Source organism: Ovis canadensis, chromosome 20 (genome assembly GCF_042477335.2).
Source record: "Ovis canadensis isolate MfBH-ARS-UI-01 breed Bighorn chromosome 20, ARS-UI_OviCan_v2, whole genome shotgun sequence".
Classification (NCBI taxonomy): Eukaryota; Metazoa; Chordata; class Mammalia; order Artiodactyla; family Bovidae; genus Ovis; species Ovis canadensis.
Window position 1 is genome coordinate 57534578 of NC_091264.1, and position 16712 is coordinate 57551289.

The 16712-nt window shown below is 39.0% G+C and overlaps 1 protein-coding gene across 1 annotated transcript in view; it reads left to right on the forward strand.

Moving 5' to 3' along the window:
- The window catches only part of RANBP9 (RAN binding protein 9), a 71407-nt gene that overhangs the window by 45651 nt on the left and 9044 nt on the right, over positions 1-16712 (forward strand). Inside the window, exons 6-12 of the mRNA XM_069562997.1 lie at positions 3153-3337; positions 5814-5926; positions 7231-7339; positions 9084-9274; positions 10348-10492; positions 13438-13562; positions 15218-15369. Of these exons, the coding sequence (XP_069419098.1) occupies positions 3153-3337; positions 5814-5926; positions 7231-7339; positions 9084-9274; positions 10348-10492; positions 13438-13562; positions 15218-15369 (1020 nt within the window). The remainder of the gene's footprint in view (positions 1-3152; positions 3338-5813; positions 5927-7230; positions 7340-9083; positions 9275-10347; positions 10493-13437; positions 13563-15217; positions 15370-16712) is intronic.

Below are 16712 nucleotides of genomic sequence, written 5' to 3' on the forward strand. Positions count from 1 at the left end.
GTTGTAAGTTTTCTGTTAATAACACAGTGGTTCTGAGAGCTCTTTATTTTTGTGACTGTGAGATCTTCTGGGACTTGCACACACAAAATATCATTCTTCTACTTAAAAAGGAAAGAAAAAGTTAGTCTTTCTCTTAGAGTCCCCACCACCTGTGATCCTTCACTAGCCAGTCATGGCAGTCAGCCTCCGTGGAGGGGATGTTTACAGAAAAAAGGCTTACCTATTATGGAACCACAGGGTGTTTTACATCTCTGAAAACTGGAGATGTTTGTCAAAGTGATCACTCTTCCCCAACTCACCTCACCATCTTTAGATGTGATGATTGTGTTGAGTGTATGCCCTTCGAGATCTGTTCTAAACTTACGTTAGCCAGGACGTCCGTGACTGTCAGCTGGAAGAGGATGGTCGTAGTTGAGGCACTGTTCTGGTAGCTTGCTTTCTTCATTTAGTGATGTGTATTGCGCCTCTTTCGGCATCAGTATACACATTTTTAACGCTTTCTTTTTGCTTGTTTTTATAATATCTTACTGTAAGATGCACTGCAACGATTTAAAGATGTATGTTTTTGCATATTTGACATTTATGAAATGGGGTGTATCCTAGAAATCCATGGCCTGTCCCCGTTTAATGGACAGTGTTTCTGCTTACACATAAAATGATGGTAGATCTTAAAGTCAGTGGGGGCTGAGCTTCCCTGATCGTGGTGTATCATACCACCTGTGAATGGACATTCTTTTTAATTTTTTATTTGCTATTAAAAATAATGCTGCAGGACATATATCTTTGCACATGTTTGTTTTTCTGTAGGATTAATTTCTTACAAGAAAAAGACTAATTACCAGCAAGGAGATTGAATCTATAATTTCAAAATCAGACAAGAAAAAGAAATAAAAGCAATTCAAATTGGAAAGAAAGAAGTAAAGTAAAATTGTCTTGTCAGTTTTAATAGATTTTGCCAAATATCTTTCTTACAAGGTTATATTGATTCCTATTTCTGTATACAGTGAATGAGAGGGCTTATTTTCTCAGCCTTCATCAACACTGGGTATTCTCAGCTTTTAAAATCTTAATCTGTTGTGCAAAATAATCTGCTTATTTTAATTTGCATTTAAGAAATTCAATTTGTATCTCTTTATATTTTTAATCATCTTGTTTCTTCAAATTGCCTATGTATCTATTGCCAATTAAATTGTTTTTAGCTAGTAATTTTGTTTGTTTTTTAATTTTTTGTTTTGTATTGGGGTATAGCCAATTAACAATGTTGTGATAGTGTCAGGTACACAGCAAAAGGGACTCAGCCATACATATACATGTATCCATTCTCTCCCCAAACTCCCCTCAAATCCAGGCTGCCACATAACATTGAGCAGACGAACTAGTAGTCTCTGTTTTCCTATATTCTGAGATTATTTTTTTGTATTTAGAATATTGGTCCTTATAATGCGTGGCAGATTTTTTTCTCTATAAATTTCATTTTTCTTGACATAGAGTTTTTGGCTTAAAATACTTTTGTTTTAAACTATGTCACAATTTTGTAACGGGCTTTAATGAAAATACTGTGCTCGGAGTGGAGCCATGAGTTTCCCTTTCTGCGTGTCATTAACAAACTGGTGCTTTTGGAGACACCGTGCAAGCTCTTTAAATCTCCGTTTCTCATTGGTGAAATGAGAAGGTTATAATGAGTATCTCACTTGTCTTCACCGTAAAATTCTATTAACTTGTGAGTTTTGTTGATTATTAAGAATCAATACATATGTGAGTGTTGTGTTACCATTTATTTCCCTAACCCAGTGTGACTGTCTTTCTCAATATATTACCACAGTACTCCTTCTGTTTCTGATTTGGGTTGCTTGATTGGTCACCTGAGTTTAAAAATACCTTCTTAGCTTTTTGCAGTGAAATTCTATCTAAGCATCTTATATTTCCGCACATTATATTCTCTTAATCTTTACCTGATTTTGTACTGAAGATACCTGTGATAATCATTAAAGCAACGAAATAGGCATAAATATAGAGACTGAAGATGAAGTAGGGTTTGGAGTTACAGAAAGGTACACCGAACTTAGATTTCGGTGTTAAATAAGCCTATGTTCCAGTCCCAGCTCTGCCATAGTATAGGACAGCTGTGAGCACGTTAATTTACTCCAGTCCTCAGTTCCTCTATCCTCACAATGCAAATAATAACAATGATGATGACTTAACAGGGTAATTATAATGATTAAACCCGGGCATTTAGTAGACATTCAGTAACTTATTCTCCCTTCAGATGTGACAACTAGTGATAGGGCCAATAGAAGGACTTCTGTATTTTCTGTACAAATTTTTGAAGCTGTTGAACTTGTTTCACCCTCAAGTCTTAGAGTATATCTTGGGAGGAAATGCATTTCTTTATGAATTTGAATGTTTAAATCCTTTCAGGAAATGTGTACATTTTATTTTTTTTATGTAAAGAATCTCTATTAAAGGCACTGTTTGGCTTATAATTAAGTTCTTATACCATTCCTTAATAAAGGCATTCTAGATGTAGAGAGAATAGAAATTAGTAAACTTAAAATAGTGTATGCCCAGTTAGAATGTTCTTCTGTGGTAATCAGCTTCCACGTGTACTTTCTAGAAGCGCATCGCAGTATCGTACATAAGAGGATAAACATGAGTTATGCTTGAATCTCTCTATTGTATGACATACTTTTTTTTTTTTTCCAATTTTTTAACTGAAGGATAATTGCTTTACAGAATGGTGTGGTTTTCTGTCATACATCAACAAGTGTCAGCCATAGGTACCCCCGTGTCCCCTCCCTCCGAGACCTTCGCCTGTCTCCCTCTAGCCCACTCTTCAGCCTGTCACAGAGCCCCTGTTTCAGTTCCCTGAGTCTGTATGACATATTCTTAAGAGCAAGAATTTATTTATTAGAAGCACCTCCATTTATTAGCAGTATAATGCCCTATGGTCTGAATAAACACGTAGCTTAGGTTGCTGTGTATTCTTCTTGATCATTTGCTTTAGTTCTTCCTCGACTAGTTTCTGACTGAGATCTTAAAATATTTGTGGAGCAGATTTGCAATTCTGTAATTTTAAAGGTAGCATTTGAAAGAATGAATTTTTTTTTTAACATAAAAGGGATGGATATTTAGTGAACTGTGTTGTCTTACAGCCAAATTTATATCCAACCGTGGGGCTCCAGACACCAGGAGAAGTTGTCGATGCTAATTTTGGGCAGCACCCTTTCGTGTTTGATATAGAAGATTACATGCGAGAGTGGAGAACGAAGACGCAGGCACAGATAGACCGCTTTCCTATCGGAGACCGAGAAGGGGAGTGGCAGACCATGATACAGAAGTGAGTGGGGAGGTGCGCAGGGACGTCTTCAAGAGTACGTTTCTTGTAAAACATTTCAGCCTTTCAGTGTGAAAGACTGTGTATCTCTTCATATGTGTCCTAATGATCTTAATGTATTAATAATGCTTGATTTGGTGACACACGTCCCGAATTGTATTTTATCTGATGTATTAATTTGCTGGAGGAAATAAAGTGACACTAGATCGTGTAGGTTAATTCATTTGCTGTCCTTAGTAATGGGATTTGACAGTTTCCACAAGTTACATGATTCAGCTATCAATAGTGCCAGTGCAGAAGATAAATTCAGAAATGTAATTTAGATTGCAGAATTCACATTGTGGTTTTGGGGCAGGAACTTGGCTGTGTTGTTCAGCAGTGGTATAAACACTTAGGAGAAAAAATAATTACTGCTCAGAGAGAATAAACATCAGAATAATGGTGTATTTTAGTGGAGTACAGACATGATGTGCTCATTGCACCTTTCAGGATTTGGCTAAATTTTTCCAGTGAATGGGTAACTATGTAAGAATAATACCAGCTATTTTTGTTTACTTGGATCCCTTTTTTTTGTCTGACAAAAAATCTCCAGCCTAAAGAATTTTCAGAACTCCATTTACTTATTGTATATTCTATTAGACATTTAAGAGGAGGGAAAGGGAATACAAATCAAGAGACTGTGAGTGTGGAGCTTAGATTCCTCAGTGCAGTTTAAATGCTTACAAGTCAGTGTAATAGGGTGGACAGGCAGCAGCAGCGCAGATAGTGGGCGTTAGTGAGAGCACTGTACATGAATGGCCTTTGTCTCAGCTCACTCTTTACCCCCAGTTTACAATTCATTTTATTAGGCAGCTTTCTATGAAAAAGTAGAATTTCAATATGGGAGTCAGCGAGAAAATACAAGCCCTGTGACAGTCATCTATTTTAGACTGCGCCTTTGTTTGAAAGGCTCGAGATGACATGTGAATGTCAGTCGTACTGAATAGCAGTAGCTCTTAAAACTCCAAATCGTGCAGACTTCAAAATAAATACTGTTAAGTTTCAGTAGTTATTTTCACTATCATAATCTAACCCAAGAAAATTCAAAATACCCTCAGTCTGACACAGCTCATCTTAAATGTCTGTGTAATCGAACAATCTTAAATTTGCAAATCTCGTAAAACTTGTCATGTTTTTTGGAGGAGATAATTTGGGGTAGGATGATGATTCCGAAAACGAGCTTCTTCCCCGGAGCTGTTATCTAGAGTCTCGACACCACTGTTTCTGTCCTGCACAGTTGGAAGGCTAGTGGCTCTGACTCAGAATCCCCTGGTCACAGTGAGTTAACAGTGTGAGCTGGGCTGGACTGCTCTCTGGGGTCCTGTCTCTTCATGCTCTCCAGTGGTTCCCGCTGAGCATCGCGGGTGGCTATGGGGGAAGCATCACCTACCTTAGTCCTGCAGCCAGGGTTCGGGGAGAGCGCCCTTTGTCCCATTCCTCACAAAATAGATCCTCACTGGGGGAAGTTCATGTTAAAACGTTCTCCCCTACCTTCTTAAATTAATCTAACATTTAGATGAAATAAAATTTTAAAAATCCGTTTGTTAGAAATTTCCCAGTGCCAGCTCGGTCCCTTTCCTGAACCACTGCTTCATATCATTTTCTACTGGGCCCTTAGTAGCGCCAGATGGAGGCAGGTTCAAGAGTTGAATATTTATAGATATATTGGGTATTTCAGTTAATATTGTTTAGTCAGCGGTTTTTCTAACATTTTGTCATTAGATCTAAATACCATACTTGTAAACACCACTTGGCTTTTAAAAAATCAGTTTTGCTCTTTGGAAGTGTCACTCACTCATCAGTCATGTTTAAGGAATTTGTCTCCTGTGCACGAACATACCACCTGATTTAGATTAGAAGGCTGACTTCTCACTGATTAATACGATCACCCTCATAGACTTTGTTCCGGAAGGTTCTGTCTGTGGGGTCACCTTCGTATTTTTTGTGTTCGCATCTTGTGACCCGTTTTATGTAATTGGTGGACAGAACTGCAAAGAGTTAAACTACAGAACAGGAAGAGTTAATCTATTGTTTTTTATTTTACAAAATGCCAGCGCTTTACTAGGGTAAGTCATGATAATGGTAAAATAGAAATTATGGTTAGTACGATTGAGTAAGGGTGGGAAATAATAGGAAAGGACTTGGGGATAGTGGAGTGCTAAGAATCAAAGTTATTTCTTGTCCTTGATCGTCTGGTAATACTTATTTTTAGGCAGAGTAGACTGACTGTAGCATTTGCAGTTCTTTTTGGAAATAACTCTGTGAATAAGACAAAATGAAATTTTGAACTGATTTTGAACCTGAGGTAATTAAAGCCTTCATTGTTCCCAGGGCATAGACTGGTTTTGTAACACCAGGGTAGACCTTGTGTATGTAAATTGTAGTATGAAGCATGTATTCTCTTGACTAAAAGCTGTGTGTTTCTTCTTTTTATTTTAAGAATGGTTTCATCTTATTTAGTCCACCATGGGTACTGTGCCACAGCAGAGGCCTTTGCCAGATCTACAGACCAGACCGTTCTAGAAGAATTAGCTTCCATTAAAAATAGACAAAGTAAGGACCTGTGGTGCATGGCTAACATGTGTTTTCAGATTATAGTTTTTGGTTACACTGACTTTTAGAAACCTGATTTTTTTTCATGAAAGTTTTTTTTCAAATTTATTAATTTGAAATTATGCCTCTGAAATTGTCTTTTACTGACATTTTTGAAGGTTGCCTTAAAAAATTCACAGGACTGTAGTAGTATTCTGGATGTAGAAGGATAGAATTGTGGTAAAATTCTTGTTAAAATGTTTGCCACTTTTTCTTTAAAAATGTTTTCTTGAGCTTTCAGAAAGTAAACATTTAATAAGAATGTGTGTGTGTGTGTGTGTTTCAACAGGTAAAGTAGTCCCATGATTATTAGATGTTAGTGGAGATAATGTGTGAGATGTTTGCACTTAAATTGCTATGTAAATTTAAGATAGTATTGGTCTTAAGTATTTATTGCTTAGGTCCCAATGCTAGTGGCCAGTGCTGTGGGGCCTGTTCCAACAGGGGCAAATCAGCATGACAACTGATCCACAGTTAGCTGTCCTCAAATCGGTGCTATTAGTCCCTCAGGGAGAGTGTGGCTTGATGAGGGTGTCGAGACAAAAACGAGACAAGAGGGACGCAGAGGGATGCAAACAGAACTTTCATAGATGAGATTGTTAGAAAACACTGATGACGTTGTGTTGTAGCTGATGGTATGCTTGTCTTTCTCACCACGTTGTATAGGCTGTAGCAAGCAGGAGATGTCTGCTTAATCTTTCCCTATCCTCATCTTCTAACCTTCAGGGCATGCTCATTCAGTGGCTGTTGAATTCAGGTCTTACTCAAAGGCTAATTTTCATTTAGTACTGGGTTCAAAAGGCTATATAGTATTTGATAAGACATTTTGAATATTACTTCTTTAATATCTCCTGTGGTCTTTTCTTTAAAAGCCACTGTATTGAGATATGGTTGACATGAAGAACGATGCCTATTTAGGCTACACAGCCTGATGAGTTTGTATATATCCGTGAGACCATCACCATAGTATATGGCATAATATACTCATCTTTTTCATCTCAGTGTTTAATACATCAGTAGTGCTTAACAGCTGTTTTTCCTATATTACTTACATGTCTGAATTTTTTTAATAGTTTATTAAAGTATTTGTTTTTCTAATTGGTTATTTTGTCTGAAAATACTCCTTAAAATAGAAACTGAGTTAGAAAAATAAGTGCAGACTCAGTCACAATTTAAAGATTATTTTTTACTAATTTTTTGAGGGTCTACTAAGTTTCCTTTTCTAGTCTTATAAAATTTATCTTTTGCTTTCCTTTTCTAAATAGGAATTCAGAAATTGGTGTTAGCAGGAAGAATGGGAGAAGCCATTGAAACGACACAACAGTTATATCCAAGTTTACTTGAAAGAAATCCCAATCTCCTTTTCACATTAAAGTGAGTTTAATAAATGTGATATTAATTATATATATGCGTTACGTAACCACAATTATTTTCTTGCTTTAATAGCTTTAATTTTTGTTTCACCTTGTTTCAGGTATTTAGACATAATTGTGTAATGTGGCACGTTTAAGTACCGGGTTGGGAATACACTTTCGTGTTGAGGACTCTTAAGTAGAAGGCATTTTTCTACTTTGTGTTTGCTCTTCTGTCATTGTATCCCTGTATTTTAAAAATGTGAAACTCTTACTTAGAAGATGGGTTATCTATTTTTTCTCTTGTAAAATACCTTATAGTAAGTTTGCAGCATTTTTAAAAATTGCAGTAAAAATATATGTGAAAGTCGCTCAGTTGTGTCTGACTCTTTGTGACTCCATGGATTGTATAGTCCTGAATTCTCCAGGCCAGAATACCAGAGTGGGTAGCCTTTCCCTTCTCCAGGAGATCTTCCCAACCCAGGAATCGAAACGGGGTCTCCTGCATCGCAGGGGGATTCTTTACCAACTGAGCTATCAGGGATGCCCGGTAAACATACACACATCATAAAATCTGCCATTTCTTCGTGCACAGCTTTCTGATAGTCACCTGGTTTCTGGTACACTCACATTGTTTCCAGCCACCACCAGCCATCTGTTTCTAGAACCTGTTTCATGATCTCAGTCTAAAACTTGGTACCTGTTAAACACTGACTCTGCATTTCTCTCTCTCCCCTCAGCTCCTGGCAACCACTCTCCTCTCTGTCTCTGTACACTTGAATTTGAGTACTCTGAGCACTTCATGTAAATGGAATCATAGAATGTTTGTCCTTTGTCACTGCCTTACTTCCTCAGCATAATGGGTGTGCACATCTGTGTCGGAGTTCCTGCTTTCATTCTTTTGCATATATGCTCAGAAGGGGGATTGTGGAAGATAGGATAATTCTGTGTTTAATCTTTTGAAAATTAGTCCTCACAGTTCCATAGCCCTGTACAGTTTTACATTCCTGCCAACAGTGACAAGATTCTAGTTTTTCATCCTGACTTACACTTACTGTTTTCTGTTTCTTTCATTTTTTTTCTAAATAAATAATAGCTATTTGGCTTTTTTTGTTGGTTGTATGAATCTTTGTTATCTTAAAATTCAGCTGTTATTAAGTTTAAGATTTAAACTTTTAAGCATCAGAAATGATAAAAAATGATCAGAAATTGATCAGAAATGATCATAAAAATTGATCAGAAATGCTAAACCCGATGACAGAACTACTTTGCTTTAGAATAAAAGTTTAAATGTGGCCTGTTTGCTTAAGAGGTCGCAGATGGGACTAGGGGTGAGGAAATGTGGGGAGTAAGCCCTTATTTTGTGTGAAGGTAGATGTGTACATAAAACTACATCAGGTCCTTCTTAGGTACTATTTGATTTGCGTCCAAGTGCAAATATTATTTTGATTATTTTAGGTTAAAAAAATGAGGTCCATTTTGGTTTACTATAGTTACAGACAGATTTTCAGTTTCTTAGTAAATCTTGATTAAAGGTGATAGGATGTCTTTGCATTATACTCTCATTTTTCGGGAAACTTTTAAATAACATTCTAGGCAGTACAGTATACGGAGCCATATTCCGTGTTTTTAGTATGCCATCTAAAGGCCAGACTTTCTGATGAATGCAGACTGGTAAAGTGTTTCCTGGTAGAAATCTGCTGCTATTAGGTAACTGAACAGTAATCTGGAGATGATGTAAATAAATTTTTGTTTTCTCTTTTTAGAGTCCGTCAGTTTATAGAAATGGTGAATGGTACAGATAGTGAAGTACGGTGTTTGGGAGGCCGAAGTCCAAAGTCTCAAGACAGTTATCCTGTTAGTCCTCGACCGTTTAGTAGTCCAAGTATGAGCCCCAGCCATGGGATGAATATCCACAGTTTAGCATCGGGCAAAGGAAGTACTGCACATTTTTCTGGTGAGATTCAGTCTTACGTTATCTTACAATTTTTACCCTTCTTCATGATTTTGAACAACAACAACAAAAAGAATGTAGACATTTCTGCCAGCCATTTTGCACATTTGTAATTAGATCTCAAGAGATTCTGGAAGAAAAATTGTGGGCGAGTCAGATTCGTGTGTTTTTAGTACCAGAAAGTAACTTCAAGATGAGCTGTTTCTAAGAGTGGGTTACTAACAGATCTCTATAAATGAAGGGCAACTTTCAAGTTTTATCTCTAGAAGTCAAATCAGAGGTCTCTGGTAATGAGAAGGCAGTGGTGTGTTTTAGTCAAGTCTGCGTGTAAAGGCAGTGACGTGGCCGTGGTGTCGGAAGCCCCCGGCCCCACGCCCGGCTCCTAGCCGGGTTGCCTCTCCCTCCTCCCTTCCCAGCCCAGCCACTGGCAAGTCAGGTCTGCCTGTCCGCTTCCTCCTGGACTCACGGAGGCTTAATTAGAGTTCTCTCCTTTCTTTCTTCTACAGATTTATTTCTGGTCCTTCTCAGTCTTTTTGCTCTGCTTGTCTCCTTCTGTTTTTCCCAAGGTCTTACCTTTCCTCTGGACGTTTAACTTTCTAAAACCCAACTCAGATACTGTTTCCTGTGGTTTCACGTTTGCTGTTTCTTCCTCAACGCAACACCTTTCTGCATTGCTGCCTCTCAGCTTGTTCCCATCACCATCCTGCGCAGTGTGTGGGGGTCTCACGCTAGTGTTCTTCATCGGCGCCCCTCGGACACCATGTGTCCTGTCAGGCTGGGGCAGATCTTGGTCCCGCTGTGTACTTAGTGAAACGGGGTTATGGTGACGCTGGGCCTCATGGCAGGGATTAAATGAGATGCATAACTAAGCCTTCAATAAATGCAGGAGGAGATTACAGCTCACAATTAAGTATCCTGATGTTCTTTCGGAGAAGTTACCCACTTGTTTCCTATTTAAGTAGTCCACTGACTTTCCTGCATTATGAAAGGTTTAAGTACATCATCAGAACATGGTAGATCTGTCGCAGCCTGGTTTGTTTCTGTGTTTATAAAGTGTCTTTTCTTTTTCTCCCCAGGTTTTGAAAGCTGTAGTAACGGTGTGATATCTAACAAAGCGCATCAGGCGTACTGCCACAGCAAGCACCAGCTGTGTGGTCTGAATGTACCAGAGCTGAACAGCATCAACACGTCCAGGTCGCAGCAGGCCAGCAGCTTCACCAGGTAATGAGGCCCCCAGCACCGGCATCACTGTGAGCAACCTCCGTTATGGGTGGCATCGTCTGAAATAGTTTGGGAAAATGGAGTTAGGTGGCCGCTGTGGGGGTCTGCGAGAATGAAAGGGTGAGGAGTCAGTTCCCCAGTGGCGTCCCGTCCTCTTCCTCTGCACCCCTCTCCCTCTGGAGGGTGACGGGGGCGGATCCAGGCTCTCTATTGCCTTCCTGCCACCGCAGACCCCTATGGTGGCCACAGAAATGCCATTTGTTAATGTTTCCAAGTCAAGTCACTGTAGTGTATTTAAGCTCTGGAGTTGACATATGATACATATACAACTATTTTTTTCTCAAGTATTTTTTCTCTGTGTGTGGGTTTTTCAGTGTGATAAGTGTTTCCTGAGTTACAAATAACTAACTTTACAAAAAATATTTGTTGATGAGAACCTACCTTTGATTTGAACAGCTTGCATAAAGCATATAATTAAGTCACTTAGTAAACATACAGCGCAAGGAGGGGATTGGAGACTTGCTGGGTGTCAGACACTGTGCTGCTAGTGTGGTCTCCACTCGAAGAGCTTTGAGAGGAGAGGTGGCCCCGCCATGGTGCTCTGACATGCTCAAGTTTCTATTCATGAAACCTAAAGGTTCGTGAAATACAACCATTTGAATTAAATGCTAGTGTGTGAGGGCAAGTTCTTACGGATTTTTATCAATTTGATTGATGTTGGTTTGGTCTGAATTGATGGGTCACACTGCATTTTGGGGGAATATGCATCAGTGCAAAATTCTCCCATTGAAGGAGACAGCACCTAATGTTTACAGTGACTCTCAGTGTAAATATGCTCCTGGAGAAGTGCATGTAAAAACTCTGTATTTAGCAATTTGGAGATTAATCAGAATTTCCAGGTTATCTATTATAAATGACAAATATGTACTGAAATAATGGCATTATGTGGTACGGCTGTGAAATCCACAAAAATGATCCAAAAACAGCAGCAGGAAAAGGGATTGTCTTGCTGGGGAGGTCAGGGTAGGCAGTGGAGATGACACACTAAAATATGAAATTAGAATATCATAATAAAAATTTTGTATGGCGATGTAAACAAGCCTTTAGTGCATCATCATACTTTATAGTATTTATTAATGGTACTTTATGATTATTAGATGGTTCTACCATAGTTTGAAGGTAGGATTGCAGTTACTTTGTTGAGTTTTTCACTTCAATATTATGCTCATGGCAGGAAGTTGCTAAAGAGACCTGTAATTACCTGAGTTGAGGGAAGCAAGCTGAACGGAAGGGGTTGATGACACAGCATCCTCTTTTGTGTGCAGCATAGAAGAAAGTAAGCTCTTAAACGGCCTTAAACTGTTAAGCAGTAACAGTGATTTTCTAGTTGGTAATGGCTTTCCTTGTGCCAGTGTGGTGAAGTAGGCAAAGATGGTATTAACCAACCACGAAAACCATTTTACAGATGTAGAGCTGAGTACCAGAGAAGCAAGTGGCTTTTTTAAAAAGGTGAATAATTAGTAACTAGTAAGTTGCAGAACGGTGACTACTTCCCAGGATGTCTGACCTCTAGACTCGCGCCTTCTCCCTTAGACTCCCCATGAGAAATGCTCTTCTCCCCGCCACCTTCTCCTCCATCCCAGATTCTGCTCAAGCTGTAGAATTCCACTTCGGTTGTTAACCTTTTCCAGGATGATTTCTTACCAATTCTCACATTTCATGAAGATGCTACACAAGCTTTTCTAACTGGCAGAGATGTGCTGGGGCCACGCCCTGTGCTTCTAGGTCTCTGCGTGTCCGTGTGCCCTGATGGTCTTACGGACAGAGGGTGTATGCACCCGCTCACCCAGGCTGGAAACCCGTGGTTGCCTTTGCTGGCACTGTGCACAAAGTGCTTTCTGCTTCTCTGCATTTGATGTTGTTGTTGTTGTTTTACTACAAATGAATATGCATTGCTTTTTTAATGAGAAACGATCATTTTTATTTACATAAATATTTTCTAAAGTTTCATCAAGTGTTTCCTTCTGGACTGTATAATCATTACCTAGATCTTCATAGGAGAAATCTGGAAGGTTAGATATTGTTGCTCGGGGTGTGGATGGAATGAAGGGCAAACGTTGGCAACCTCAGCGTGGCCACTTAGAGCTGTTGGCACATGCTGTTCATCCAGTCAGTGTGAAATGGGCGAGTTGGAAACGCCTTAGGGATCCGAAATAGCGTTTCAGAAATTAAGACTCTGCAGTATATTTAGAATCTTCAGCCAGTAAGAAAGCCTGTCAGAGAAAAGTAGTGTTGGGTTCTGAAAAGGGCTGAGGATAAGAAAGCCTGTCAGAGAAAAGTAGTGTTGGGTTCTGAAAAGGGCTGAGGGGATGCGACTGAGTAGTCGTTTTTCATGGCATCACTTAATACCTTTGAGAAAGAGTATAATTCTGAGTAGTAAGGACAAAGGTCCAAACGCCAAGACTGTTAAGAGAAAAAGTAGTCTAGAAGCAAGCTGAGTATGAGGGCAGGGAAAGAGGCGAAATGAGGTGGGTGCCTGGAGCAGTTTGTTTTGTCAGGGAGGTTTTACCCTTACATGCTTAGGGCGGGGGGGTGGTATTTTAGGGCAGGAGTTGATTAAATGAAGTGCAGATCTAATTTTGAAAGTTAATGGGAAATATGTGCTGAAAAATGATTTCTCCATAGTGATAGGAAGTCTTAAAGCCACTACATATTAGTACATGTATCTTTTTCCTTCCTTATCTCCAGGACAGCAAGTTCGTTAAAAGTTAGCTACATCTTTGGCTTTGAATATATTCAAGATTTAACTGAATACCTTTTTTCCAGATTGCTGTTGCCTTATGAAGTCAGTTTTATAAGTAGGCTCTGTAGTCGAGTACTGATTGATATTACACTAAGCTGCACCTGTGCTGTCTCTAAAATCAGGTTTGTTTTTTCATTTCCAGTAATGATGTAGACATGATGGAAGCAGATCACCACTCCAATGGAGTTGGAGAAGCTTCGTCCAATGGCTTCCTAAACGGTAGCTCTAAACATGACCACGAAATGGAGGACTGTGACACCGAAATGGGTCTGCAGTGATATTTCTTACATTTTTAATAAAAACTGATGACTACAAGGTTATGTTTTTACTTGTACTGATTCACAGCTGATGAACATAAATCAAATTTAAAGATGTGTGTGCCATTGGATTTGATAGTAACATATTTTAGAAGTCTCTGAGTGGCTTGCTAGAGAGAGTAGAGCTTAATTTTTTAGCATCTTGTGGAGTTTTCTTTGCTGAACTGTTTCTGCACAACTGCAGCGCTTTCAGTCATGCAGCAGTGCCAACTTACTAGTGTTCACTATCCTTTGAAAGGATTGGTAAGGCTGGAGATACAAAAAGTTTGTGTACCTATTTCAATATAGCCAATATAGATAGGCCCCATGGGCAGAGATGATTTTATAAATTCTAATCAGATTTTCTTTAATTCATTTAACCTGAATATATGTGACTGTTCATAGTTCAGTGCCTGGCAGGTAGTAGGTGCCTGTTTAGACACCCTCCCTTGGTTCCTTCCCCCTCAAAATTATGTGGCTGAAAAATGTATTAGCATGCATAATTTTACTTTGTGGACAACTTGTATAGTAAATTGTGCCATAAAGTTAAACAAGCAGCAAACTTTCCCATCAATTGGAGAGTGAAAATTACTGAAGCGTATAAATTTTTATTTGATTTTATAATATTTTGATATTAAAGGGAATTTATTAAAATTGCTAGAAACTATTTTATAAATGCAAACTTAATATTACTTACACAACCACCTTCTTATTTAGGATCATGTTTTCCAATGTATAATTCACTCTGTCAAGCAAGGAGTATGACTGAAAGGCAGCCTAGTTTTACGCTATCAAGTATTAGCAAGCAGCCTCAATATTCCAAGAATAATTTGTGCCTAGGGATAAAGAGCAGGAGTTCTAGAGCCGGATCACCTGGATTTGAATTCTGCAACTGCCACTTACTAGCTGTGTAACCTTGGGTGAATTACTTAGGAGCTCTTTGCCTCAGTTTCTTCATCTGTAAAATGGGTATAATGATAACTGCCTGTAAGTGCTTCATAAACATTAACTGTTACCGTCATGATTGGTGATTTATATATTGTTAACTAGTGATGTATACTTTTTGCATTGTTGATCAGTGATTATTGTCAGTCAAGATATATAAACTGTAAATTTTTTTCCTAAAAGTAGTGTAATTAACCCTTTTGATTAGGTGTGGTATTTATTTATTTATTTATTTACATGTTTTTATTGGAGTCATTTAGACTATCTTACCTTCTAACTGTTCTATGTCAGTTAAAGTAGCCTGGGAAGTAGTTACTTTTTCCTTTTCTTCTTCTTCTTTTTTTTTTTTTGCAGTGTTACTATATTTTTAGAAAATTGTGCTTAATTTTTCATAACATTTTCCTTGAGACATGTACATCATAACACTGAAAGCTTGTCACCTGACTTTCAACTCCAAGCTAGATAGATATTGGATCCTAGACTCATGAGCCCTAGAGAAAGTATTCCTTGTAGCTACAAGGTTCCATATTATAATAAATTAAAAAGAAACCACATATTTAGGTAAAATATTAGGAAGTAGTTACTAAATGAAATGTCCAAAATGTTGTAAGCAATGTATGTTTGTTTCTCCATTGTATCCCAACTGTACGGTAGTAAAATACCTGTTTGTTTTGCTTACAGAAGTTGATTCAAGCCAGTTAAGGCGCCAGTTGTGTGGAGGCAGTCAAGCTGCCATAGAAAGAATGATTCACTTTGGAAGAGAGCTGCAAGCGATGAGTGAACAGCTAAGGAGAGAATGTGGCAAGAACACAGCAAATAAAAAAATGTTGAAGGTAAATTTATTTTCCCTTGAAAAATTATAAATGTGCGGATGAAACTAGAATGTCGTTTTGTAAAACGCTGAGCAGTACTGGAGTTCGTGTTGGGAAACCTGGACACGAGCTCCTCCCTGGCTTCCTGCCCAGTCGAGGGTGAAAACATGCGACAGGGTGAGGCAGCCAGGCTCTGCTGGAGAAAGCGCTGGATTTCAGTAAAACACGTAGGTTAGCCCCCCAGTTCTGCACTTCCCAGTGTCGTGTGCCTCTTACCAACTTGCTTTCTTAGTTTTATTTTCTCAGCTATAAAATTGGCAGAGTCATTAGGAGAAATGTGAGTATGCTGATCAAACTATAAATGTGGGATACTTTGATTTTAGTAAACATTGCTTAGGGTTGCAGCCAACTGAATGTGCGATATGTGGCCTTTATTTTGATGGTGGTCGGCGAAGGGTTGGGTCATCTTCCACAGAAGAGTGAAGACATGTTCTCAGGTCTCCTCTGGATTGATGCCTGTGCCGGGTGGTGATAACGGGCAGAATGGAAACACTTCAGTTAGTTGGCCGCAGCTCTGTGTAGCAGCTGAAGATGGAGTTTTGGCTCCCTTAACTCAGCACTGCAGTCAGCTAGGGATGGGATTTGTTTTCGTAGTCACAGAAGTCCCACCAGTCCTGTAGGCCTGTGAAACAGGAACCTAGCCATTGTGCTGGTGTGCTTTGGTTTGTTTGCCTGCATCAGGTTGGGCTCGGTGTCAGGTTGTTAAAACATTTTCTTCTCAGTGTTTTGAAATAAGTCCAGAAGTGAAGGAGAAATGGCACGTAGTGGCCTTGACACTGAGACTTTGGGTACTGAAGGAGAGGGCGAGCCTCAGGACTCCCAACACCCCTTCCTGAGCTGAACTGAGAGAGGGCCAGTGAGCAGCAGCAACTAGCACTAACTACGTGTAAAATCGGGGGGAAATAACCGCCCCAGCTACCTGCACTGAGAGCTTTAGTACAGCCCCTGAGTAGGCAGAATGTACCTGTCTAAGAACGTTCAAGAAGCCACTTTGACACTTCCAGATAAAAAGGCACGCATAACTGGATTTTTCCAGATTGCAAATGTTCATCATTCTATCAGGTTGGTGCAAAAGTAATTGGAGTTTTTCATTGTTGAACTTTGCCATATAATATTGGAATACATTCTTAAATAACTGTGGTTATGTTATACATCATTTTAATGCGCATTTCTCAGTTTGGTTTTTTTGCTGATGACTTATAGACTACAGAAATGTTAGATAAAAGGAAAATTCGAGTAATTTTTTTCTTTGAGTTCAAAATGGGTCGTAAAGCAGTGGAGGCAACTTGCAAAACCAACAGCCG